The sequence below is a fragment of the Triticum urartu genome, chromosome 1A (assembly GCF_056163025.1).
Source record: "Triticum urartu cultivar PI428250 chromosome 1A, HENAU_Tu73, whole genome shotgun sequence".
NCBI classification, from domain to species: Eukaryota; Viridiplantae; Streptophyta; class Magnoliopsida; order Poales; family Poaceae; genus Triticum; species Triticum urartu.
This window is the reverse complement of record NC_141873.1, coordinates 550,556,788-550,581,976: the sequence shown is the minus strand read 5'-3', so window position 1 is coordinate 550,581,976 and position 25,189 is coordinate 550,556,788. Positions and strand designations below refer to the sequence as shown.

General features: G+C 47.5%; 1 protein-coding gene across 1 annotated transcript; it reads right to left on the bottom strand.

Annotated features, from left to right (window-relative positions):
* Nucleotides 1-22,070: 22,070 nt before the first annotated feature.
* LOC147992572 (uncharacterized) lies at nt 22,071-24,632 on the bottom strand. Its single transcript, XM_087539071.1, has 4 exons — nt 24,255-24,632; nt 23,719-24,035; nt 22,128-22,645; nt 22,071-22,078 (listed from the first exon to the last, which is right to left on the bottom strand). Exons 1-4 carry the CDS (start codon nt 24,630-24,632, stop codon nt 22,071-22,073), a joined length of 1,221 nt encoding a protein of 406 aa, XP_087395197.1.
* Between the last annotated feature and the right edge of the window lie 557 nt (nt 24,633-25,189).

The following is a 25,189-nucleotide window of genomic DNA, read 5'->3' as shown; positions in this document are numbered from 1 at the left end:
GCACGACGATGTGTCGGCGTAAAGCAGACGTGGCCACCCATAAAGGCGGGATCCCACCACAGGCGTACATACATACTCACTGCGGGGCTAGAGGTGCGTCGATCCCGCGATCTCAAAGACGATGTTGCTGAGCGAGAGCAGGGAGGACAAGTCGACGGCGGAGAGCGACTGATCCATGGCCCGTGAACGGCAATGGAGGAGGAGAAAGCCACACGGGGTGGACGCCTGGGCTGGGCACATCACGACCAACGAGGTGGCGACGAGGAGCGAGAGTTGTGTGGTGATGATTGGGCATCTCCTCTGCGGCAGGACGGTGAGCGTAGTAATCCGCGCGGCACCTCATCGTACTCTGCCACGACCCACGAGCGCATCTCATCTCCGCTTGCACTGGTTGGTCGCCCTCCTCCTGCGCCTAGACGGCCTCCCTTTCGTGAGGAACGTGGGGAGTGGGAGACGATGTGGGTTGGGGATCGTGGGAGGGGATGCATGGGTGCAGCGAGAAAAAACAAAGGCGCGAGGGGTATGAGAAAAGAGGGGGTGGGAAGATGTATCAATAGGAGGGGGAGGTCGAACTAAAACGATGTTCCATCCCCTTTAATAGTAGAGAGAATTCTTTATCTGGCCATTTCTTAAAATTTGCTTTCCTTTTTGGCCTAAAAAACTTTATATTTTCTTTCTTGACACTTAAACTTTATTTTGTTCCCTATGTGACACTTCCATCCAACTTTCCATCTGGCTGTGTTAACTTTGACGTATAAAGACAAATTTACCCCTGATGATAGTGTGTCAGAAAAAAAGAAGAGAAGGCGCGTGAACACGAATGAATGAAACTGTTGTACGTTGGAGAGCTCACGTTCAAATATCCATATCCGCTACCGCCCATACACAATCGTGTTGCAGCTCCATCCATGAGACCCTGCCACGGTACTCATGCACTAACGAATAGAGTGCGCTGCATATTTAATTGTTTAGGGTTACTGCTGTCGTGGGCTTGTACTGGGCTTCCATGTCCCCAACGTGATATTGCACGGATACCTATATTGGCGCCTCTCCTAAAAAAACTGTATTGGCGCCGTATTGAATGTATCTGCAACGTATTATTTGCGGACACGCTGATCCTGGACGTGTCAGAGAAGCTAGCACACGGGTACGTGCAAAGCTAGCACAAGAGGAAGCTAGCAGCTTGATTGATTTGCCTGGAAACGAAAGAGTGCACGCTCATCTCATGTGCGTACGTGGATGGTAGAAGCTAGTTCTTAATCAATTGGATCGATTCGATCTGGACGGAATACTCTCATAACTATCTTACGGATTCGTGTATGTATGGCCATATGGGTAAGTGACTCACCGATTCGTGTGCGTAGTTTAGATGATTATTAACCATAATATTTATCTGTATTACAAATTTATACGCTACAATGTGACTGAATGAGTCTTCCACTAATAATATAATAATAATTATTAGACCCCTGTAATATCATTTTATGATTAGCAATATTTTTGTTTGTTTATTCAACCACAATAAAATATATATCACATTACCTCTGTGTTTGCATGTAAATAATCTTGTCACATACGGCACTAGGGGTAAAACAGTCTTTTTAGGTCAGACTTAACACCGTTACTAGGCAAAACTGACGGAAGTGTCATATAAGAAACAAAATAAAGTTTGAGTGTGAAAAAGGGAAAAACAAATTTTTTTAGGATCAAAAAGGGAAGCAAAATTTAAGAAAGGGCCAAATAAGGAATTCTCTCTTAATAGTGGAGACACTATTACAGATTGGTATCATAGTGACACATGACACACAATAGTATATCATTTAATATGATACGGTATCGTATTATGGTATTTAATATTTTTCTCATTTAATTGTGTGTCACTTACGCAAATATGCTTAATTGACATGCATGAGACTAATTATAATACTTTCATTGTGACCAGCCTAATCAGCAGACCTGGGTTCTGCCAAAATGAAAAGCAGATCAAAGGGCACTTGATGTCTGTCATCCTATGCACATAAATCAGCAGGCCCATACTTACATCGTGACCAGCCTAAACAGCACCCAGGCTCTGCCAGAATGAAAAGCGGCTTGAAGGGACACTTCATGTCTGCCATCCTGAGCATTTTCTCCTCTGATGATTAATTCAGTAAGTGTGAGGCCCCCGATTCAATCGTACACTAATTATACATACAAACGTGTACGATTAAGATCAGGGACTCACGGGAAGATATCACAACACAACTCTAAAAATAAAATAAGTCATACAAGCATCATAATACAAGCCAAGGGCCTCGAGGGATCGAATACAAGTGCTCGATTATAGACAAGTCAGCGGAAGCAACAATATCTGATTATAGACATAAGTTATACAAATTGACATAAGATGGCTAGCACAAACTGGGATACAGATCGAAAGAGGTGCAGACTTCCTGCCTGGGATCCTCCTAAACTACTCCTGATCGTCATCGGCGGCCTGCACATAGCAGTAGGCACCTCCGGTGTAGTAGCAGTCATCGTCGGTGGCGTCTGGTTCCTGGGCTCCAACATCTGGTTGCAACAACCGGGTATAGAAAGGGGAAAAGGGGGAGCAAAGCAACTGTGAGTAATCATCCAAAGTACTCGCAAGCAAGGATCTACACTACATATGCATTGGTATCAATGAAATGGGTAGTATCTTTAGACTGAATTATAGAATGCCAAAATAAGAGGGGGAAAGCTAGTCCTATCGAATACTACGCTTCTGGAAGCGTCCATCTTGAAGCATATAAAAGAGAGTAGGTGGTAAGTTCACCAAGTATCATCGTATAGCATAATCCTACCCGGTGATCCTCCCCTCGTCGCCCTATGGAAAAGCGATCACCGGGTTGTCTCTAGAACTTGTCTGGGTGTGTTTTATTAAGTATCCGGTTCTAGTTGTCATAACGTCGAAGTACAACTCTGGGTCGTCCTTTTACCGAGGGACATAGCTATTCGAATAGATCAACTTCCCTGCAGGGATGCACCACATTACCCAACACGCTCGATCCCTCTGGCCGGACACACTTTCCTGGGTCATGCCCGTCCTCGGAAGATCAACACGTCGCAGCCCCACCTAGGCACAACAAAGAGGTTAGCACACTGGTCTAAATCCTAAGCACGCAAGGGTCTGGGCCCATTGCCCATTGCACACCTACACATTGCGAGGGCGGCCGATGAGCAGACCTAGCAACCTCCATTACAAAGGAAGTTGCGTTATGCGGTCCAACCCGGCGTGCGCCGCTCAGTCGCTGATGTCAAGAATGCTTCGGCTAATACCACGAGTCGAGTGCCCATAATAGTTCCCGCATAGTTGGTTAGTGCGTATAGGCTCGTAACCAAACTCAGATCAAATACCAAGATCTCGTTAAGCGTGTTATTTTGAAGCAACCATGGACGCCGACCAGGACCATGCCCACCTCTCTCCTAGGTTGTCTCAACCTGCCCTGTCGCTCCGCCACAAAGATCCACACAGAGGGTCGTCGGGACAAATGTCCTTTCAGCCCCCAATCTGTGAATCACTCGCGGGTACTCTACGAGCCTACCCGACTTTAGTCACCACATGTATCATATATTATGTTTATAAGTATATACCCGTGATCACCACGACCCGATAGTATAGCATGGACAAGAATGTAGGGCTACTAATGATAAACTAGCATCCTATACTAAGCATTTAGGATTGCAGGTAAAGGTAACAACAGTAGTAGCAAAGACAGGCTATGCAGCAAAAATAGGATTAACCGAAAGCACTAACATGCTACACTACTCTAATGCAAGCAGTGGAGAGAAGGAATAGGCGATATCAGATTGATCAAGGGGGAGGGGCTTGCCTTGATGCTCTGTGGAGAAGGATGGGTGGTCAACACAGTAGTCGAACTGGGGTCGCCGGCAGTCTCGGGGTCTACCAGAAAGAAGTAACGAAGGGGGAAACACAATAAATAACAGAGCAATCATAGCATCATAAAGCATAACATGGCAGGTGTTAGGGGTGACCTAACACAGTAGTAGGTGATATTGGCAAAGGGGAAAAACATCCGGGAAAGTATCCCGATGTTTGGCTTTTTTGGAGAGGTGAAACGAAGGGGGGCGGTCGCATGTTCTCTATGCTAGGGACATGTGGCGGACGAATGGACTGTGCATTTGAATTTTTCTCGTCGTTCTGAGCAACTTTCATGTACAAAGTATTTTCATCCGAGTTACAGATTATCCTATATTAATTTTTAAAGTTTTAATTCATTTTTTGGAATTATCAGATTAATTTAATTAGAAAAGGCAATTATGATGTCAGCGGGACCAAAAGTTGACTAGGTCAACCCTGGCAGGTGTGGCCCGCTTGTCATAGACTCAGGTTAACTAAACAGGGTTAATTAGTTTAACTAAATGATTAGGTTAACTAAATTCAATTAGCTTAGTTAACACAATTAATTAACTTAATTAATCCACTAATTAAATAAATAATTAAATAATTGTTTGTTTATTTATTTATTTTATTAACTTTTTTACGTTCCGGGGCGTGGGCCCCGTATGTCATAGGCAGGGGGAGGCCTAACGGGCGCACGGGCGCTGGACCACGGTTAGCAGGCGTAGCCCGGACAGGCGTGGTGGCCAGTGCGCGAGGCAGCACGGCACGATCGAGCCGGTGAGCGACTACAGCGGGGGCGTGCGGGGTTGCGGTGGAGCACGATGGCAGCGGCGCAGAAGGGGCGGAGTTGTGGTGGTCGGGTGCGGGCGACAGAGGGCAGCGCCGACGGAGCAGAGGCAAGGCGAGGTTGGCGCGCTATTGGGGCAAGGTTCGGGCGAAGCTATTGGAGCACGCGGGCGACGGCGGGTGGCAGCATCAGCTCGCAGGGGGAGGCGAACAGGCGCGACGGGCAACGACGACTATGGGGCGGAGGGGAAGAGGGGAGGGGTGCAGCTCACGTTCATTGTCGGGAAGGGGGGACGACGTGGCTTGATGGGGCTGGCGGGGAGGAGGACGAGGTGGCAGTGAGGCGCCGGTGTCAGGGAAGGTCGTCGCCGATGGGCAGCTCGTCTGTGGCAGCAAGATCACCGGGCGACGCAGGGCAGCAGCGACGATGGGAGGCGGTGGTCAGCACCGGCATGGGATAGGTGGGGTCGACGGAGGCGGGCGACGGGCAGCGGCGTCGATCGGTGACAGGGGCGATGGCGACGACACGCTCCCGATCCAGTTCAGGACCGAGAGGAGGGGCGCGAGGGGAGAGTGGGGGATCAGGGAAAGAAGTGGGGGGTTAGGGTTTCGGTCAAGCGGACCGGGGGTTAGTAGGCTGGGGGTGCGGGGTGGGCCAATCTAGTCGCTAGGCCAACTGGGTCGAGGCCCCTGGGGGCAGGGGGTGAGGGAGTCCTGGACTAAGGGGTCCTCGGGCGTCCGGCCCGTTAGCCATGGGCCGGACTGATGGGTCGTGAAGATACAAAGACCGGAGATTGCACCTGTGTCCGGTTGGGACTCTCCTTGGTGTGGAAGGCAAGCTTGGCAACCGGATATGTAGATTCCTTTCTTTGTAACCGACCTTGTGTAACCCTAGATCCTCCCGGTGTCTATATAAACCGGAGGACTTAGTCCAGAAAGGGATAGACTCATTACCATAGTCATACAGGCTAGACTTCTAGGGTTTAGCCATTGCGATCTCATGGTAGATCAACTCTTGTAACACCCATATCCACCAAGATCAATCAAGCAGGAAGTAGGGTAGTACCTCCATAGAGAGGGCCCGGACCTGGGTAAACATCGTGTCCCCTGTCTCCTGTTACCATCGACCTTAGACGCACAGTCCGGGACCCCCCTACCCGAGATCCGCTGGTTTTGACACCGACATTGGTGCTTTCATTGAGAGTTCCACTGTGCCATCGACAAAAGGTTTGATGGCCCCTTCAATCGTCGATAGTGACGCTGTCCAAGGAGAAACCTTCCTCCCCGGACAGATCTTCGTGTTCGGTGGCTTCGCACTGCAGGCCAACTCGTTTGGCCACCTGGAGCAGATCGATAGCTACGCCCCTGGCCATCAGGACAGATTTGGGAGTACGAACTACGTTGCGGACATCTGTGGAGATTTGATCTTCACCGGATTCGAGACCGCGGCGACCGCTCCCGGTCACCTTGACGAACATGACCTAAATCTGTCATCAGACCGCATCCAGGAGATAGCTCCTGTGACCACTCCGGCCTTAGATCTAGCGCACACTGCGGCATGCAAGGATTGGAGGTTCAACCCCACCACGGAGGCCAAAGATTCTCCGGCGTTGGAGCCGCACATGGACTTAATCTCATGCAATACTCGTGTCACCGGAATTCTGGACTCTTCTCTGGGTATAAGTTCCGAACCATGCGAGTCCGTGGATACCGAACTTGATCGTTTATCGATCTTCGAGTTCAGCGCCGCAGACATCATCCAGCACTCGCCCTTGGGCGATGTGCTGAACTCATTAAAAGACTTGTCCTTGGCGGGGGACTCACAGCCGAACTATGTACGGTTCAAACTAGAAGCTGATGACGGGGAATTCAGCTTCCCACCCGCCACCCACTTCATAGCCACTGTCGAGGATTTAACCGACATGCTTGACTATGGCTCCGAAGATATCGCTAGTACGGACGACGATGCCGACAAGGAGCAAGGCCAAAACCTGCCATTCACTAGACGACGGACGGCCTCTTCTTCCTACGGCGTATACATGGTGGACACGCCTGGAAAAACTAACAACGACGATAAAGAGGATCCAGTTGAGGATAAACCTCCTGAGAGACAGCCCAAGCGCCAACTTCCTCGACACCGCTCTAAGTCACGTCGTTCCAAAGACTGTAGTACGGGCACCGGAAAAAATAATACTCAAGACGATGCCGAAAATAAGGAAGACCTCGTCAAGGTAACCTCCGAACAGTGGGAACGGTATTATGGGCAAGTTAGCCCTGACGAATAGGACATACACGGAGACTCGGAGGACAGTAATTATCTTCCGCTCTCCGAGGAAGAGGAGAGCCTCGGCAACGTGGATTTCATCGTGCATGAGGAACCTCTCGAGCAGGAGCGCTTCAAATGCCGACTAATAGCCACTGCAAGGAGCCTGAGAAAGAAGCAGCTGCAGCTTCAAGCGGACCAAGATCTTCTCAATGATAGATGGACCGAAGTCCTGGCCGCCGAAGAATACGGCCTTAGTGGCCCAGCCAAAAGCTACCCGAAGCATAGATTGCTATATCAGTGCGACGACAAGGCGCTGGAGGCCATGCCATCATCGCGCAATGCGGCAGGTCGACCACAACTTGGTCCGGATAAAGTGGCAACTCAAGCCGAACACTAGACCACCCCACCTTGCCGTAAAGGCAAGAATAAAACAGCTCGGGGTTGTACATACGACCTTCAACAGGACTTGGATAGTAGAGCAGGACACGCAAGATCGATCTACGGATCGCGAGGACATGCGTCGACACGCGATGACGGCTAACTATTCGGACGTGACAAACCTAGCCACGCCCGGGCCAAAAACCGCAAATGGACTCCATTGGAGGTACGTCGCAGTGTGGTCCAACATAGAGGCGCCGCACACCCTCTTTGCTTCACAGATGAAGTAATGGAGCATGAATTCCCACACGGGTTCAAACCCATGAATATCGAATCATACGACGGAACAACGGATCCCGCGGTATGGATCGAGGACTTCCTCCTCCACATCCACATGGCCCGCGGAGATGACCTTCATGCCCTCAAATACCTACCACTAAAACTCAAAGGACCAGCTCGGTACTGGTTAAACAGTCTGCCGCAAAATTCTATTGGTAGCTGGGAAGATTTGAAAGACGCCTTTCGCGACAACTTCCAAGGAACATATGTCCGGCCACCGGACGCCGATGACTTAAGTCACATTGTCCAGCAGCCCGGAGAGCCAGCCAGGAAGCTCTGGACTAGGTTCTTAGTTAAAAAGAACCAAATCATCGACTGTCCTGACAAGGAAGCCCTTGCGGCCTTCAAACATAGCGTCCGGGATGAATGGCTTGCACGCCACCTCGGTCAAGAAGGACCTAGATCCATGACAGCCCTTACCGCTCTAATGACCCGCTTTTGCGCGGGAGAAGACAGCTCGCTCGCTCTTAGAAGCAACAGCGCCAGCGACTCGGGCACTTCCGAAATCCGAGACGACAATGGCAAGCCACGATGAAGCAAACACAATAGTCACAATGATAATGAAAGATCACGCAACACAACGGACAACGCTGGATTCAGCAATCCCAAGCCCGGTCAACGAAAAAAGCCATTCAAGGCGAACAGAGACGGAACATCCAACCTAGACAGGATACTGGACCGACCCTGCCAGATTCACAGCCACCTCGATAAACCAGCTAATCATACCAACAGAAGCTGTTGGGTCTTCAAGCAGTCCGGCAAGCTCAACGCCGAACACAAGGGAAGGGGGCGCCAGGCAATAGGGACGGTGGAGTGGTTCACCAGCCAAATGCTGGGGGTCAGAAGCAATTTCCCCCCGAGGATCGATCAAATCCGGAGCAGAAATAGCAGTTCGGCTTCCACTGCCTGATACGTCTCCAACGTATCCATAATTTTTGATTGTTCCATGCTATTATATTATCAACCTTGGATGTTTTATATGCATTTATATGCTATTTTATATGATTTTTGGGACTAACCTATTAACCCAGAGCCCAGTGTCAGTTTCTGGTTTTTCCATGTTTTAGAGTATCACAGAAAAGGAAAATCAAATGGAGTCCAATTGACCTGAAACTTCACGAAACTTATTTTTGGAAGGAAAGCAACCTGATAGACTTGGAGTGCACGTCAGGAAAGAAACGAGGGAGCCACGAGGTAGGGGGCGCGCCCAACCCCCTAGGGCGCACCCTCCACCCTCATGGGCCCCTCGTGGCTCCCCTGACGCACTTCTTCCTCCTACATATACCCATATACCCATATACCCTAAAACGATCGGGGAGCACAATAGATCGGGAGTTCCGCCGCCAGAAGCCTCCGTAGCCACCGAAAACCAATCTAGACCCGTTCCGGCACCCTGCCGGAGGGGGCAATCCCTCTCCGGTGGCCATCTTCATCATCCCGGCGCTCTCCATGATGAGGAGGGAGTAGTTCTCCCTCGGGGTTGAGGGTATGTACCAGTAGCTATGTGTTTGATCTCTCTCTCTCTCGTGTTCTTGAGATGATACAATCTTGATGTATCGCGAGCTTTGCTATTATAGTTGGATCTTATGATGTTTTCTCCCCCCTCTACTCTCTTGTAATGGATTGAGTTTCCCCTTTGAAGTTATCTTATCGGATTGAGTCTTTAAAGATTTGAGAACACTTGATGTATGTCTTGCCGTGCGTATCTGTGGTGACAATGGGATATCACGTGATTCACTTGATGTATGTTTTGGTGATCAACTTGCGGGTTCCACCCATGAACCTATGCATAGGGGTTGGCACACGTTTTCGTTGTGATTCTCCGGTAGGAACTTTGGGGCACTCTTTGAGGTTCTATGTGTTGGTTGAATAGATGAATCTGAGATTGTGTGATGCATATCGTATAATCATACCCACGGATACTTGAGGTGACATTGGAGTATCTAGGCGACATTAGGGTTTTGGTTGATTTGTGTCTTAAGGTGTTATTCTAGTACGAACTCTAGGGCTGTTTGTGACACTTATAGGAATAGCCCAATGGATTGATTGGAAAGAATAACTTTGAGGTGGTTTCGTACCCTACCATAATCTCTTCGTTTGTCCTCCGCTATTAGTGACTTTGGAGTGACTCTTTGTTGCATGTTGAGGGATAGTTATGTGATCCAATTATTTTATTATTGTTGAGAGGACTTGCACTAGTGAAAGTATGAACCCTAGGCCTTGTTTCCTAGCATTGCAATACCGTCTGTGCTCACTTTTATCATTAGTTACCTTGCTGTTTTTATATTTTCAGATTACAAAAACCTTTATCTACCATCCATATACCACTTGTATCACCATCTCTTCGCCTAACTAGTGCACCTATACAATCTACCATTGTATTGGGTGTGTTGGGGACACAAGAGACTCTTTGTTATTTGGTTGCAGGGTTGCTTGAGAGAGACCATCTTCATCCTACGCCTCCTACAGATTGATAAAACTTAGGTCATCCACTTGAGGGAAATTTTCTATTGTCCTACAAACCTCTGCACTTGGAGGCCCAACAACGTCTACAAGAAGAAGGTTGTGTAGTAGACATCAAGCTCTTTTCTGGCGCCGTTGCCGGGGAGGTGAGTGCTTGAAGATATATCTTTAGATCTTGCAATCGAGTCTTTTAGTTTCTTGTTTTAGCACTAGTTTAGTTTATAAAAGAAAACCACAAAAAATGGAATTGAGTTTGCCTCATACGCTTCATCTTTTTAATATCTTTCATGAGTATGATGGAAAGGAAAATTGTGCTCAAATGCTAGAAGAAGAATGCATTAAAATGTTTGGCACTAAATCTTTGAATAATGAGCATGATTGCAATGTTGTTAGTATGAACTCCTTGAATACCCATGGTACTAATGATGATTGCACTAGTTATGATGAAAATGTCTGCTATAAACATGTCAATTTTTGTGGAGTGCATTGGGTTTGCAAGTACACACCAAATAGGGAAGATAGATATTGCAAGAGGCATAAGCACTTAGAAACTAAATTGTTGCAAGAAAGGCTAGATGTTTGTGCTGAAGATTTAAAATTTCTTGGCCGTACTTGTGGACTTTGCAATGAACAGGGTCATTTAGCTATCCGATGCAAATTGTTTCATGATCTAATCGTGTCCAAAAATTGTGATGACTTGATTTCCCTTGCACATTATAATGAACTTAGTTTGCTTATGGGCTACGAATAAATGAAACGTATAACTAAGCATCTTCAAGAATTTGCCCGTTATAAACTTCTTGGTTTTGATCTAGAGGAAATTTATATGTATTGTGCGGTGAATTGTATTGAAAATCCTTATATTGACAATTATATAAAGAAAACAAAACAAATAGAAGATGAAGAGAGTACTAATGAAAGAGAAGAGACTTCCCAATATCCTCCTATTATTTCTTATGATGAATCAGGTAACGAGGAGGATCCTCCTATTCAACCAATCTCATTAATAAGGAGCTCCAAAAAGAGGATTGAACCCACACATGATGTGGTGAAGAAGAAGAAAAGAAAAAGGAAGAGAGGTAAAAAGATATCTCCCCCAAATAATGCTGCTCCTATTACTATTGTGCCTCATGAAAATATAATTGTGGAAGATAATGATACTTCTTATGATCTTGAAAATCTTTTTGGCACTTGCTTGGAAGAATATGATAATTGCTATACTATTGGTGCTATCCATACTATTAATGATGAGAGTGATTATGCTTATGATATGAAAAGGCCCAAGCTTGGGATGCTATGTTTGATGAAGATGATGTTTTTGAGAATATATTTGCTGCAATTAATATTTGTCCCAAGCTTGGGGATGCTACGTTTAATGAAGATGATATTTTTAGTCTCCCAAGTTTTGATATGCAAATTTATAATGATGATAGCATGCCTCCTACCTATCACTACTGGGGAAAACCCTAGTAGTAGCGCGGGTTTTGAGGTTAGCAGCAGCGCGGGTGGGCGCGCTACTAATAAGGCGCTACAGCTAACTTATAGTAGTAGTGCGGTCCTTACCCACGCTACTACTGTTGACGATATTAGCAGCGCTTTTTATGAACGCGCTACTATTACTTAGCTGTAGCGATTTCGCAGTCCCTCGCTACTGCTATATCTTTCATCATTTTCTCCCGTACCCCTTTCCCTTTCAGTTTCCCTTTCAGATACTAGATACTAGGTACTGCTAGTAGATATCAAATTCATAAACCATTACTGGGTAGTACTCCCTTCGTTCCAAATTACTCGTCGTGGTTTTAGTTCAAACCACGATGAGTAATTTGGAACGAAGGGAGTACTAGATAACAATTTAATGCATAGTCAACATGCATCCTCAAGCAGTACAAGGTCATATCAACGACGATCATCATATGTAGTTCTAGATGATATCGATGACGATCATCATATGTAGTTCTAGATGATATAGCCACACACACATATGTAGTTCTAGATAATATAGCCACACACACATATGTAGTTCTAGATGACACTACTAGGAAAAGGACTATAGATGGAAATGACACTAATGGCGCACCAGACATGTGGTGCGCCATTAGTATATACTAATAGCGCACCATGTGTTGGTGCGCCATTAGTGTCCAAATACTAATGGCGCACCACATCTACGATGCGCCATTAGTAACAATTTTTTTTTAATTTTTTCAAAACTACTAATGTCGCACCGTGGGAGTGGTGCGCCATTACTAGTTGAACTAGTAATGGCGCACCGCTCCCACGGTGCGCCATTAGTAAAAATTTAGTAAAAAAAATTCTAATTTTTTTTCAAAACTACTAATGGCGCACCGTGGGAGTGGTGCGCCATTACTAGTTGCCATTACTAGTTGAACTAGTAATGGCGCACCACTCCCACGGTGCGCCATTAGTAAATTTTTTTTAATTTTTTCAAAACTACTAATGGCGCACTGTGGGGGTGGTGCGCCATTACTAGTTGAACTAGTAATGGCGCACCACTCCCACGGTGCGCCATTAGTAACTTGGCCCAAATATTCGCCCGAATGCACCCCCCTGGACCGCCTTTTCAGTTTCAAAAAAATGGGCATATACACTACAGGAATCAGCTACTTTGCCGTCTGCCACGGCGGACGGCAAAGGCCTTTGCCGTCAGCCACGGACGGCAAAAGGCTCCGGCAAAGTAGGCTTCGGTAAACAGCTACTTTGCCGTCTGCTACTGACGGCAAAGTCTTTGCCGTCTGCGGCGGACGGCAAAGAGAGCGTGGCGGACGGCAAAGAGAGCGGACGACAATAATTGCGCTGTCAGTCCGTTAAGTGGCTAACGGAAGGCCTTTGCCGTCCGCCGCTGACGGCAAAATTTCTAGGGTCTTTGCCGTCCGCCGTGTGATGTCATCTACACGTCACTACATGGCAGGTTCTTTGCCGTCCGCCACTGACGGCAAAGTCTTTGCCGTCTGCCACTGTAGGCAAACTGACCAAATGGGTCAGCTCCCAGGAAGCACAGCTGGATGCCACGTGGCTTCTTTGACGTCCGCGGCAGACGGCAAAGAGCCTGTTGCCGTCAGTGGCAGACGGCAAAGAGCCTGCATTGCCTCTGTTTTTTCATATACCCAACCATTTTCACAGCAAATAGATGATACATATATATTTTTCACATGGCAAGTTCACAGCAAACATATGAGATATCCAACACATATAATTTCATCATACATGCATAGTTCCATCAACCATACATAGCACGTTCGACATACATGCATCCAACCATACATATTACAATAGTGTCATCCTACCATACATGCATAGTTCATAGATACAAAGGAAACATAGTTCATCCAAACAAGCACTCCATCTATGCAAGCTTCCGTGAAGTGAATGAATTCTGCAAAATGGGAAATAAGAAAGTTAGAAGAAGAAGATTAGAAGAAGAAGAAGATTAGAAGAAGAAGAAGAAAATGAAGAAGAAGAATATATGACATTTATGAGCTAATTTAGGTGAAATTGATCATTTGTGAGCTAACTTAGGTGAAATGGATCGTTTATGAGCTAACCTAGGTGCAATGGATCGCTTATGAGCAAACTTAGGTAAAATGCATCATTTTAGAGGTAACCTAGGTAAGATGGATCATTTTGGAGCTAACCTAGGTAAAATGGGTCATTTTAGAGCTAACTTGGGTAGAATGGATCATTTATGAGCTAAGTAAGGTTAAATGGGTCATTTTAGAGCTAACGTAGGTAAAATGGATCGTTTATGAGCTAAGTAAGGTAAAATGGATCATTTTAGAACTAACTTAGGTAAAATGGATCGTTTATGAGCTAACTAAGCTAATTATGCCATTTTTGACATAAGTAAGCTAAGTACATGTCATTATTGAGCAAACCTAGTTAACTAAGCATATTAGAGCTAACTTTGGTCATTTTGGAGGAAACAAAGCTAAGTACAGATCGTTTTAGAGCTAACTTAGGTAAAATGGATGGTTTTGGAGGTCAGTAAGCTTATTAAGTCATTTTGGAGGTGAAGAAGCTAAGTCTAGGTCATTATGGTAAGCATTGGAGGAAATAAAGCTAAGTCTAGGTCTTTATGCATGTGTTAAGCAAAACACTAGATAAACTTACCAAGATGTAGGAGGTGTAGGAGCGGGGTGGCTCGTGTCGGTAGCTGGAGAAGGATCGTGCGATGCCTGTCTGGAGTTATGCTGCACCAAAGATCATTTCCAATGTCTTGTTAGCATGATGACACTCAAATGTTAAGACTAGCAAGTAATGTCCATTCAATAAAACTCACCGTGGTCCCAGGAGCAATCACTGGCATCGGCGGAGCGGTCTGACCTGTCTTCTCGCACACAGACTGCACATTTGGTTTTGACGACTCAGTCATACTAGTTAGTAATGAGACAAACACTACATGAATGTTTTGGCTAATCTGCAGAAGAAACTTACCGCAAGGAGCTCGTACATGGCCCTTGCCTGCATGTCATTCCGTGCCCTCTCCTCCTCCATCATCTTTGTCGTCCTCTCCTCCAACTCCCGCTGCCTCTCCGCCGCCTCCGCCAGAAGTTTCTCCGTTCTATCTCTCTCACTCTGTATAGCAGCCTGCAACACCACTCACATGACCATTTGTAATCATTGATGGAAGCGCACAGAATGTAATGGAGAAAGATAACTGAGTACGTATCACTAACCTTGATGGCGAGTTGCACTGGCCGTTCACGAGGCCTTATCTCAGGAGCGGAGCTCGACTGGCGCGCCTTGATCTCTGGGAGAGTGCTAGGACAACGGATAAGTCCATCTCCAATGGCTATGGAGCCATGGGACCTCCTGCCACCAGATATCATCAACAGCTCTGGATCAATGGGACCCTGGCTCGGGTTAAAGTCCTCCCCTTTCCTCGCCTTCCCCTCATCTCTATATCTCACGAGCTTGTTGTGGGAGGAGATGTTGGTGAAGTTGTTTGCATCATCGAGGTCAGACTGAGAGAAAGCCTTGACTTTCTTGAAAGAGGCAGTGTGGGCCATGGCATACAGGTCGTACACCTCTGGCACCTTATCCGCCTTATTGTAGCGTGCCTGAAAGAAAGAAACAATGAAAATTAGTAATTAAAGGGCTCAAGCTAGCATGATGAATGAATTGCATGAATCATGAAGCAAACCACATACCCAGTTGCGCCCGAACTGATATAAGTTGGAGCTGCCTTGATGGTGTGGCACACCTTCCATTTGGGCACGTTTGTCCTTGGCCTCGTTGTGGAGGGCTAGCCATTGTGGAGAGCACCACTCATTGACCAACACCTCCCAACAATCCATCCGATCCGCACACCATCTCGGAGGCGCCTAAGTTAGCAAATAGAAACTTGAGCGCTATGGCTAAGAATTACTAAATGAAGGAACTTAAGTAGAGAAGGCCTTAAGAATTACCTTCATGTACTGCTCCTTACTCAGGAACTTATCGCGGCATGCCGGCTTGGTCTTCTTGATACCACGCAAGGCGTAGTAGTCTCGAACAGCCTGCACCCGAGCCTCGTGCCGTAAGTTCTGGAGTAGGCGCTTGCAGACGTTCTCGATAACACGTGCCGCGTCCTCCTCGTATCCCTCCTCACACCTGTAGAATGTCTGCAATCAAATGAGACAATATTGATTAGTACAATTAATAACTAGCTAGTTGAAGATTTTTAAATGTGTAAAGGAGAAATTACCCAAAACTTTCTGATCACCATGTCTGCCCTCGTGTCGCACACGACACCGTCGATAATCTCATCCGGCGGGGCCGGGGCAGCCACGTAGTGCTCCCAGCTCAATCCAAGCTCTGGAAGCCGACCCTCACCAGGCAACGTGACAAACCCCGGGAAGTTTTGCCGGCAAAGAACTCCAAGGACGGAGTTGGGCCAGCGGACACTATGATGGTGGTCCCAACCCCTGCAGCATGACAAGGCCAATGCATTAGTTATTTGAAAAAACGTGAATGCACAAGGTACAAAAATATTAAATGCACTTACGTACCTCTCCCCATCAGGGAAAATCAACCACCTCTGCTCGCGGGTCACCGGCACGGACGGGAGCCGTGTAGCACCACGCTGGTAGACGGTGCCCCCCTCCTCCTCAAGATCAGTCGGCTCCCCACCATCATCAGCATGGCCACTCGGCTCCTCGGGCTGATCCGGCCAGGTACCCCATCCGGACGTGTGCTCCTCCGGGGTCACGTGGGCCGAACTCTCGTGGGCCGAAGGCCAGTCGACCCGAGGCTCGTGGGCCCAAGACCCGTGGACCAGAGGCTCGTGGACCGGAGTCCGTGTAGCCTCCTCCTCGGACGAGTCCACCCTAGCAGTCACGTGCTCGGGTGAAACAGCCGGGGGTGGCGGCGAGGAAGGCGCCATAGCCCTACCTCCTCTCCCACGACCACGTGCCCCACCTCCTCTCTTCCTACCTCGAGCTCGTCCCCTGCTGGGCACTGCGGTCGACGAAGAAGGGCCCGGCGGTGTGGCCATACTGTCCAGCAACGCTCGGCGGAGAGGTGCGTCTGGAATGGAAGACCTCAGACCACGCTCCCGACCAGCGCCCACCATCTTTCAACACCTGCCATGACAAACAGTAAACGAAATTAGTACAACATAAAAAAAGACCGACATGAATAATAATATGTGTATCACTTAAGTGTATCATCATCAAGTACAACATAAAAAAATGTAATACCTGACACTACTAATAATCTCGATCAGTATCATCAATAAATGCATAATCATCATCATCACTATAATCAATGACGGGCTCATAGGGTTCATTGGCATCAACATGTGCAAGGCCACCTTGACGTAATCGGTCAAGCATTGACAGGTCATCCACAGCAGTAACCTCTTCTTGTTCCGGCTCTTCTTGTTCCTCCTCTGGGGTGATGTCGGATTCATTGTCGCTGTCTACTTCAATGTTTTGGGGTGAAGTATAGCGGTTCTTGAAACGCTTTTTGGAAAGACGTGTCTCTTGGAAGAATTCTCCTTCATATGTGTCTGGGTTAATGTGAGGTTCATAATCCTCTTCCTTTGGGGGAGAAAGTCTAGCACGTGGCGGCACTTCATAAACGACATCCCAACCTTTCAGATTTGGATTAGTTTGGCAGGCCCACGGTAGATAGAATACTTGGGTCGCCTGTTGAGCCATAATATAGACATCAGGAACATCTAAATGAGTGCTTTGGTTGATTTCAACTAGCCCTACATGTTCATGAGTCCTTCTAGTCTCCTTCGGCTGAAACCAATAACATTTGAAGACTACGACATTCGGTGGATTTTCACTATAGAACAGAAGTTCATAAATTGCTTCAACTCTCCCATAATACTCGGTACCTCCTTCGCCGATAGCAGATACACAACAATTTGTTGACTTTCGGTCGGCCATAGATAGCTCTTTGCCATAGGTACGAAAGCGATACCCGTTGATGTCGTACTTGTCAAATGAACGGACCTTATAGTCAAAACCATTAGCGACTTGTCTCAATTCGGCTTCCATAGACTCTGAATTAGCCTACAAGTTTAATATGAAAGGATTGTTGCATTATGCACAAATTAGCGAATGATATGAAATTGTCTAATAGAAATTACCGTTTGTTTTAACCAAGAGATGAAACCGGGATAGCCACCTCCTTGCTTTGCGAGAAGCTCATACTCTTCGACGGAATCCTTTTGGATCTCCGCTCCATACGAGAATATGGTGACGTATCGACTGTATGACATATCCAGGAATAAGAGTAGTTCAAAGGAAATAGAAGTTGCGAAACAATGTACCAAGAACTTACTCGATGTACGGTCGCACTTCTATCAGGTTGTTGAAGATATACAACGAAATGGTCCACCATTCTTCGTTATCCAAAGATACTGGATGTGAAACACTAGCTGGTGCGAGATTCCCTTTGAATAGGCTGAGGTTGGATCCACCCTTTTTAGGCTCGTCAGCATTGTACCGAGGCTTCGGGTTATGCAAATGACGATTTTTGGCTTCGTAGTGCGCTGTTACGAAGTTTGCCGCCTCCTCTGTGATGAATGCCTCAGCCATCGATGCTTCAATTCTACGTTTATTTTTACATTTTTCTCGAAGCATCTTCTGCATCCTCTCAGTTGGGTAGCACCAACGATTTTGCACGGGCCCCCCCAATCTTGCCTCGGTCGGGAGATGCAAAATCAAATGCTGCATTGGATTAAAGAAGCCCGGTGGAAAGATCTTCTCTAACTTGCAGATCAACTCCGGCGCCAACTCTTCCATTTCTTCTAGCACGCCAGGCGATAGTTCTTTCGCACAAAGAACACGGAAGAAATAGCTGAGTTCTGCCAGTACTGCCATTCATCCTCAGGGATGAAGCCACGCGACATCACCGGCATTACCCGCTCAATCCATATGTGCCAATCATGACTCTTGAGACCAAATATCTTCAGTTTATCAAGATTCGCTCCCCTCTTTAGATTCGCTGCATACCCATCGGGGAACATCAACTGCTGTTGCACCCACAAGAGAATTTCCCTCATAGCTGGCCTTCCAAGATTGAACCATGCCTTTGGCTTCTTCCAGTTCTGCTTTCCTTTCGGTTCTTTCATGTTTTGTAACGGCCTATCACATAGCACCTCCAGATCGACTCTAGCCTTAGTATTATCCTTTGACTTCCCATCTATGCCGAACAATGTACCAAAAAGTGCCTCGGCGATATTCTTCTCAGTGTGCATCACGTCGATGTTGTGTGGGCAAAGGAGGTCTTTGAAGTAAGGCAGATCCCATAAGCATGTTTTGTGAGTCCATGCATGCTTAGTATTATACCCCTTGAAGTACCCTTGATGTTGTGGATCTGGCTCGAGAGAGTTTAACTGATCCAGGGTCTGTTGGCCTGTCAATGCAGGTGGTGCAGAGTTTTTGACAACTCTACCCCTGATGAACTTCTTCTTGTCTTTCCTGAACTTATGGCGAGGATCCAGGAACTGTCTATGCATGTCGAAGCAAGAAAACTTGCGACCGGCCTGAAGCCAACGAAACTCAAGAGCTCCCTTGCATGTGGGGCACGGGAACCTTCCATGCACACACCAGCCAACGAGTAGCGCATACGCCGGCAAGTCATGCGTCGAGTACATGTACCAGACACGCATTATGAAGTTCCGTTTGCTAAAGGCGTCGTATGTCTTGAACCCATTATCCCAGGCTTCTTGCAATTCGTCCTTAAGCGGCTGCATGTACACATTCATATTTTTGCCCGGATAGTTGGGTCCTGGAATTATCAACGTCAGGAAAATGTTCTTTCTTTGCATAATCTGTCCGGGGGGGAGATTGAGTGGAAAGACAAATACGGGCCAACAACTGTATTGGGCTGCCGTCATACCAAACACACTGAACCCATCCGTGCTGATGCCGACTCGAGGATGCCTCGGATCTGCCGCTTTGTCAGCATGTAATTCATCAAACTTTTTCCACGCAACACCATCCGATGTGTGTACCATCATCAGATTCCCATCTGCATCTAGTTCGGTTCTTTTGCCTGTTTTGTGCCATGTCATCTGTCTGGCCGTCTCTTCGACCATGAAAAGACGTTGAAGTCTTGGTACGATTGGCATATACCGAAGAACAGTAACAGGGATTTTGGTCTGTGTCTTCTCACCCATACCGTTATCTACCACAATATACCTGGAAGACTTGCAAATGGGACAATAGTTCAAGTCCGCATAGTCAAGCCTAAATAAGGCACATCCTTTCTCACAGGCATGTATCTTCTCATAGGGCATCTTCAGTGCACGGAGGATTTTGTCCGACTGGTACAGGTTTGCAGGCATTACATGGCCTTTGGGTAGAAAGCGTCCAAATACTGTCATAATTGCGTCATAGCATTCTCTGCCCAAGTTGAACTGAGCCTTCAGAGCCATTACTTGTGAGATGGCATCCAACTGACAAAGCTCAGTGTGCTCGTGGAGCGGACGTTTCGAAGACTCCAACATTTCATTGAAGGCCTTTGCAGATTCCTCCATCTCCTCGTCCGAATCCCGAGCATCATCATAGCCTGGCACCATGTTTTCCATCCCGGTACCATGCTCGTCGGTGCGACGACGATCCACCTCAGCTCGGTCACGTTGGGCAGACTCACCATGAAATGTCCACACCGTATAATCGGGCGTAAAACCACTCTTCTGCAGGTGTTTGCCCATTTCAGCCTCTGTCTTCTTTTCCCAATTGCCGCACCAGAAACAGGGGCACCAGGTTTTCTTTTGGCCATTTACAAATGCGGCTTGCACAAACCCCTTAGTTTTTGTGAACCATTCAGCGCTCCATTTGTTCTGACCAGTGTGACCGGTATACATCCAAGCACGGTCACTCATCTTGACTTTCAGAGCTACTGGACACACAACAATTATATATGTAATTCACCATGTATATATTCATCAGTTGATCTACTTTGTCAATTTTATTACGTCCATGCAACCTACACTCTAATAGGTAATGATAGGTCCTAATCCCACCCGTGTATGTGTAGATTGAGTTTATTTTCCCATGCTATGCTCTGGATCCGACGCAAAATTTCGGCAGCACCTCCCCGCTGTTCTCCTGATACACGTCTCTACAATAAACAGAGAGGATGTGTACCCAGAGAACAACAGGGGAGGCACTGACGAAATATATGCGTCAGATCCGGAGCAAAGCATATGGGAAAACGAACCCAATCTACACATACTCGGGCTGTCCATGGATAGCGTTGGACAATTCGAAAGAATCAAGGTTATATATATGCAAATGCATGCATATTTATAACTATGATGCTTTCGAACGGGAGACACATATTGGTTACGCATACTGATGATTCAAGACACATACATAGCTAGCTATCAAGTTTCATCGGAATAGATCAAATAATTAATGGGGGAGGAGGACTTGTCATTTGTGCTCACCCACGAACGAAGGGGCAGAGCTCGTCCAACGCACGGCGAGGTCGTCGAACACCAAACCTCGCAGCGATGAAACAACTGCACATTTAAAACTACACGATCAACACAATTATATATGATGTTTTTCATAAAAAAATCGAAAAATATATGACCTAACTAATAATTCACAAATATATGACCCCGTCGGCCTCTGGAAGGCCAAAGAACACCTTTTCGGGAGGTGTCGGGGGTCGGGGTGTCCTGTCGGTGTCGGGGTGCCGTGTCGGGGTCGGGGTGCTGTTTTGGGGTCGGGGTGTGGTGTCGGGCTCAGGGGGTCGGTTGTCGGGGTGTGGTGTCGGGGTCGGGGTGTGGTGTCGGGGTTGGGGGGTCAGGGGGTCGGGTGTCGGGGGGTCGGGTGTCAGGGTATCGGGGTGTCGTGTCGGGGTCGGGGTGTGATGTCAGGGTGTCGGGGGTCGGGGGTCGGGGTCGGGGTGTGATGTCAGGGTGTCGGGGGTCGGGGTCGGGGTGTCGGGCCGGGGTGTCGGGGTGGCGTGTCGGGGTCGGGGTGTCGGAGGTCGGGGTCGGGGTGTCGGGGGTCGGGGGTCGGGGTGTCGGGCCGGGGTGTCGGGGTGGCGTGTCGGGATCGGGGTCGGGGTGTCGGGGGTCGGGGTCGGGGTCGGGTTGTCGGGCCGGGGTGTCGGGGTGTCGGGGGTCGGGGTCGGGGTGTCGAGGGTCGGGGTCGGGGTGTCGGGGGTCGGGGGTCGGGGTCGGGGTGGCGCGTCGGGGTCTTCTTCTTCTTATTCTTTCTTCTTCTTTCTTCTTCTTCTTTTCTTTCTTCTTCTCCCTCCTCCTCTTCCTCCTCCTCCTCTTCTTTCTTCTTCTCCTTTTTCCTCTTCTATATTGTTCTGTTTTTCAACTTTCTTCTTATTCTTCTTCCTTTTTTTTCCTTTTTCCTCTTCTTCTACCTCTTCTTCTTTTTTTCAACTTTCTTCTTGTAATAATAATCTAAACCTAAATCTAGCACTAACCTAAACCACTAACCTAAATCTAGCACTAACCTAAACCTATCAATAACCTAATTAAACCTAAACAGCAAAGAAAAACAGTAGAAAAAAAAAGCTCACCTTGGCTCCTCTCGATGGAGGGTTGAGGGGGCGGCACGGCCGCAGGGGCGGCGGCGAGCCTGGCTCCGGGGCGGCGGCGAGCCTGGCTCCTGGGCGGCGGCGAGCTCCGGGGCGCGAGGCAGACAGGACGGCGAGCTCCAGGGCGCAGGGGCGGCGAGCTCCGGGGCGCAGGGGCGGCGACCTCCAGGGCGCAGGGGCGGCGAGCTCCGGGGCGCAGGGACGGCGAGCTCCGAGGCGCAGGGGCGGCGAGCTCCGGGGCGCGAGCCTGGCTCCGGCGCGGGCGACGGGACACCGGGGCGGTGGCGGGTGATGGGGGCGACGGGGCGACGGGGCGAGGGGAGGTGGGGCAAGGGGGCGGCGGGGCGAGGGGAGGCGGGGCAAGGGGGCGGCGGTGAGTGGCGGGGGAGGCGGGGCAAGGGGGCAGCGCGGTGGGTGGCGGGGGAGGCGGCGGGTGGCGGTGGTCGTCGGGGAGGAGAGGGAACAGAGAGAGATGGGCGGGGTGGGGCGCCGTTAGTAACCTAAACGTTTGCCGTCCGCCCCCCTTTGCCGTCCGCTTACTTGCTCTTTGCCGTCTGCTAGCAGACGGCAAAGAGGGGGCGTTAAGTTTTTTTTAACCAGCTCGTCAGTGGGTCCCCCCCTCCCTCTTTGCCATCTGCTAGCCGACGGCAAAGAACTGGTTGATTGCAAAGAAGGTCTTTGCCATCAGCCAGTTCTTTGCCGTCTGCTTTTGGGTAGCTGATGGCAAAGAGCTTCTTTGCCGTCCGCTAGCAGACGGCAAAGATCTGGCAGATGGCAAAGTAGCTGATTCCAGTAGTGATAACTTTTGCGTACGAACTCGGATGAAAAAGTTTTTTATATGAAAAATCATCTACTCGAAAAGTTACATCCGAATTTAACCAGGGGAACCCCGTTAAACATTTTCAAAATCCCCAAAAACCTAACAGAAAAAAGTTACGGGGCTTCTAAGATCCGGAGGCAAAAAAATTCAAAAAATTTCAAACTTACTAGTGGCGCACCGTATGCTAGGTGCGCCACTAGTAACAGAAAAAAAATTGGTTTTGAAAAAAAAATTGAATTATTTTTCAAAATATGATACGTAATATGATCGGGAAGTTTGAAATATTTTTTCAAAATTTCATCATACTCATGAACATGAACAAAGTCCTAGACATGAGCAAGGTTTAATAGGATTGATATGATAGATATATCAACAAGTGTCTGTGAAGTGAGGTGGTGCTGGGGTTGGATAGAACTATGAAGTTAAGCGTGCTTGGGTTGGAGTAGTGTGAGGATGGGTGACCTTTTGGGAAGTTTGACCACAGAGTGCGATTTGACCTGAGATTAAGCATATTGACTCGAGATTAAGCCATAGTGACCCGAGATTAAGAAAAAAATAAATAAATTTGAATTTTTAAAAAAAACAAAAAAAATTGAAAAAAAATTATTACTAATGGCGCACTTCTATGTGGTGTGCCATTACTAAGTCAGATAGTAATGGCGCACCTCTAGGCATACTGATGTGGTATACTAATGGCGCACCAGTGGTGCGCCATTAGTAAAAAATACTAGTGGCGTGCTACTAATGGCGCACCAGTAGTGCGCCATTAGTAGGCAAAACTGGTGCGCCATTAGTAGGCCTTTTCCTAGTAGTGTGATATCGAAGACAATCATCATCCTCAAGCCTGGGCGGTTGGTGTTCCTGATAGTAATTAGGATGGCCTGTCCAACACGAAGATTCTTGCCATCAAGGAATTTCTTCCACCCAACCGAGTTTAAGTGTGTGCGACCGCCCGTGTCCACGCGGTAAGTACAGGTTGTGACGGAGCCCCTTGCAGTAAGGCGTAGTCCAGCTGAGCCTTCTTCTTCAGGCTCGATACCATAACTCACAGATATGCTCTTTGCCAATTTCTGAATAAGAAAAACATTTCAATTAATAAATAGCCTCGCAAATAAGTACATATGGATTATCTACACTATTAATAGTTTCCTTAGATTCTACACTAATAAGCATGTGATCGAACTCTACACTAAAACATATCATCGACTAGATTCCACACAACATACCATATCATTGGACTGTACACTAAGTATTTCATCGGATAATTTGCATTTGTAAGTATAACATACCATATCATGTCGATCAACCATGGTATTTGTCAGGCGGGTCATGAATGGCACCTCGACAAAGTCAGCACGTGGCGGAATTATGTCCCATAGGTTGGACACCTCCTCCTCGCTCAGCCTTGTTCTTTGAGCTACGATGGCTTCATGAAGTGGGTCCTCATCATCTTCATCGAGTGGGTCCTCATTATCTTCATCATCTTCATCATCTTCGTCATCTTCATCATCTTCCACCAAGTTGAGATAAATGACAGCCAGCTTGGGTCTTTCTGCTCTGAAGGAGAAGCTGATCAACTCACCACCAGTAAGACGCATGCGAGCGATGAAACGGGCCCATCCATCTCCTCCAATCTGCGACATATTGTGTCCTTTCTCGACCTCCATAGTGTTCGGCCCCAAGAGCCTCAAATGTCACAGTGTCTCCTGTCAGCTTGTTGAATTTCAACCTCACATTGCATGGGACGATCTGTGTAAAATAAGCAAATTGACACAATGCAGTAATGCCAACACTAAAAATAAAATAGTTATTACATTTCATCTAATTTATTACCGCCGCATGACAAAAACCCAGCTAGAAGTAGATGCCGAACAGCTTGCCAGTTGCAAGGCTGCTAGCGCACCTTGACTTGTGAAGGAAATATGCCCTAGAGGCAATAATAAAGTTATTATTTATTTCCTTATTTCATGATAAATGTTTATTATTTATGCTATAATTGTATTAACCGGAAACATAATACATGTGTGAATACATAGACAAACAGAGTGTCACTAGTATGCCTCTACTTGACTAGCTCGTTAATCAAAGATGGTTATGTTTCCTAACCATAGACAAAGAGTTGTTATTTGATTAACGGGATCACATCATTAGGTGAATGATCTGATTGACATGACCCATTCCATTAGCTTAGCACCCGATCGTTTAGTATGTTGCTATTGCTTTC

What these genes read in the sequence shown, in the direction of transcription:
- LOC147992572 (XM_087539071.1), bottom strand. Translation starts at nt 24,632, where the DNA reads ATGGAGGTCGAGAAAGGACACAATATGTCGCAGATTGGAGGAGATGGA. An exon ending in TGGTTGATCGACATGATATG is followed by an intron (nt 24,036 to 24,254) that starts GTATGTTATACT and finishes TTTCTTATTCAG; the next exon opens with AAATTGGCAAAGAGCATATC. An exon ending in CTACTAATGGCGCACTACTG is followed by an intron (nt 22,646 to 23,718) that starts GTGCGCCATTAG and finishes GCAAACGTTTAG; the next exon opens with GTTACTAACGGCGCCCCACC.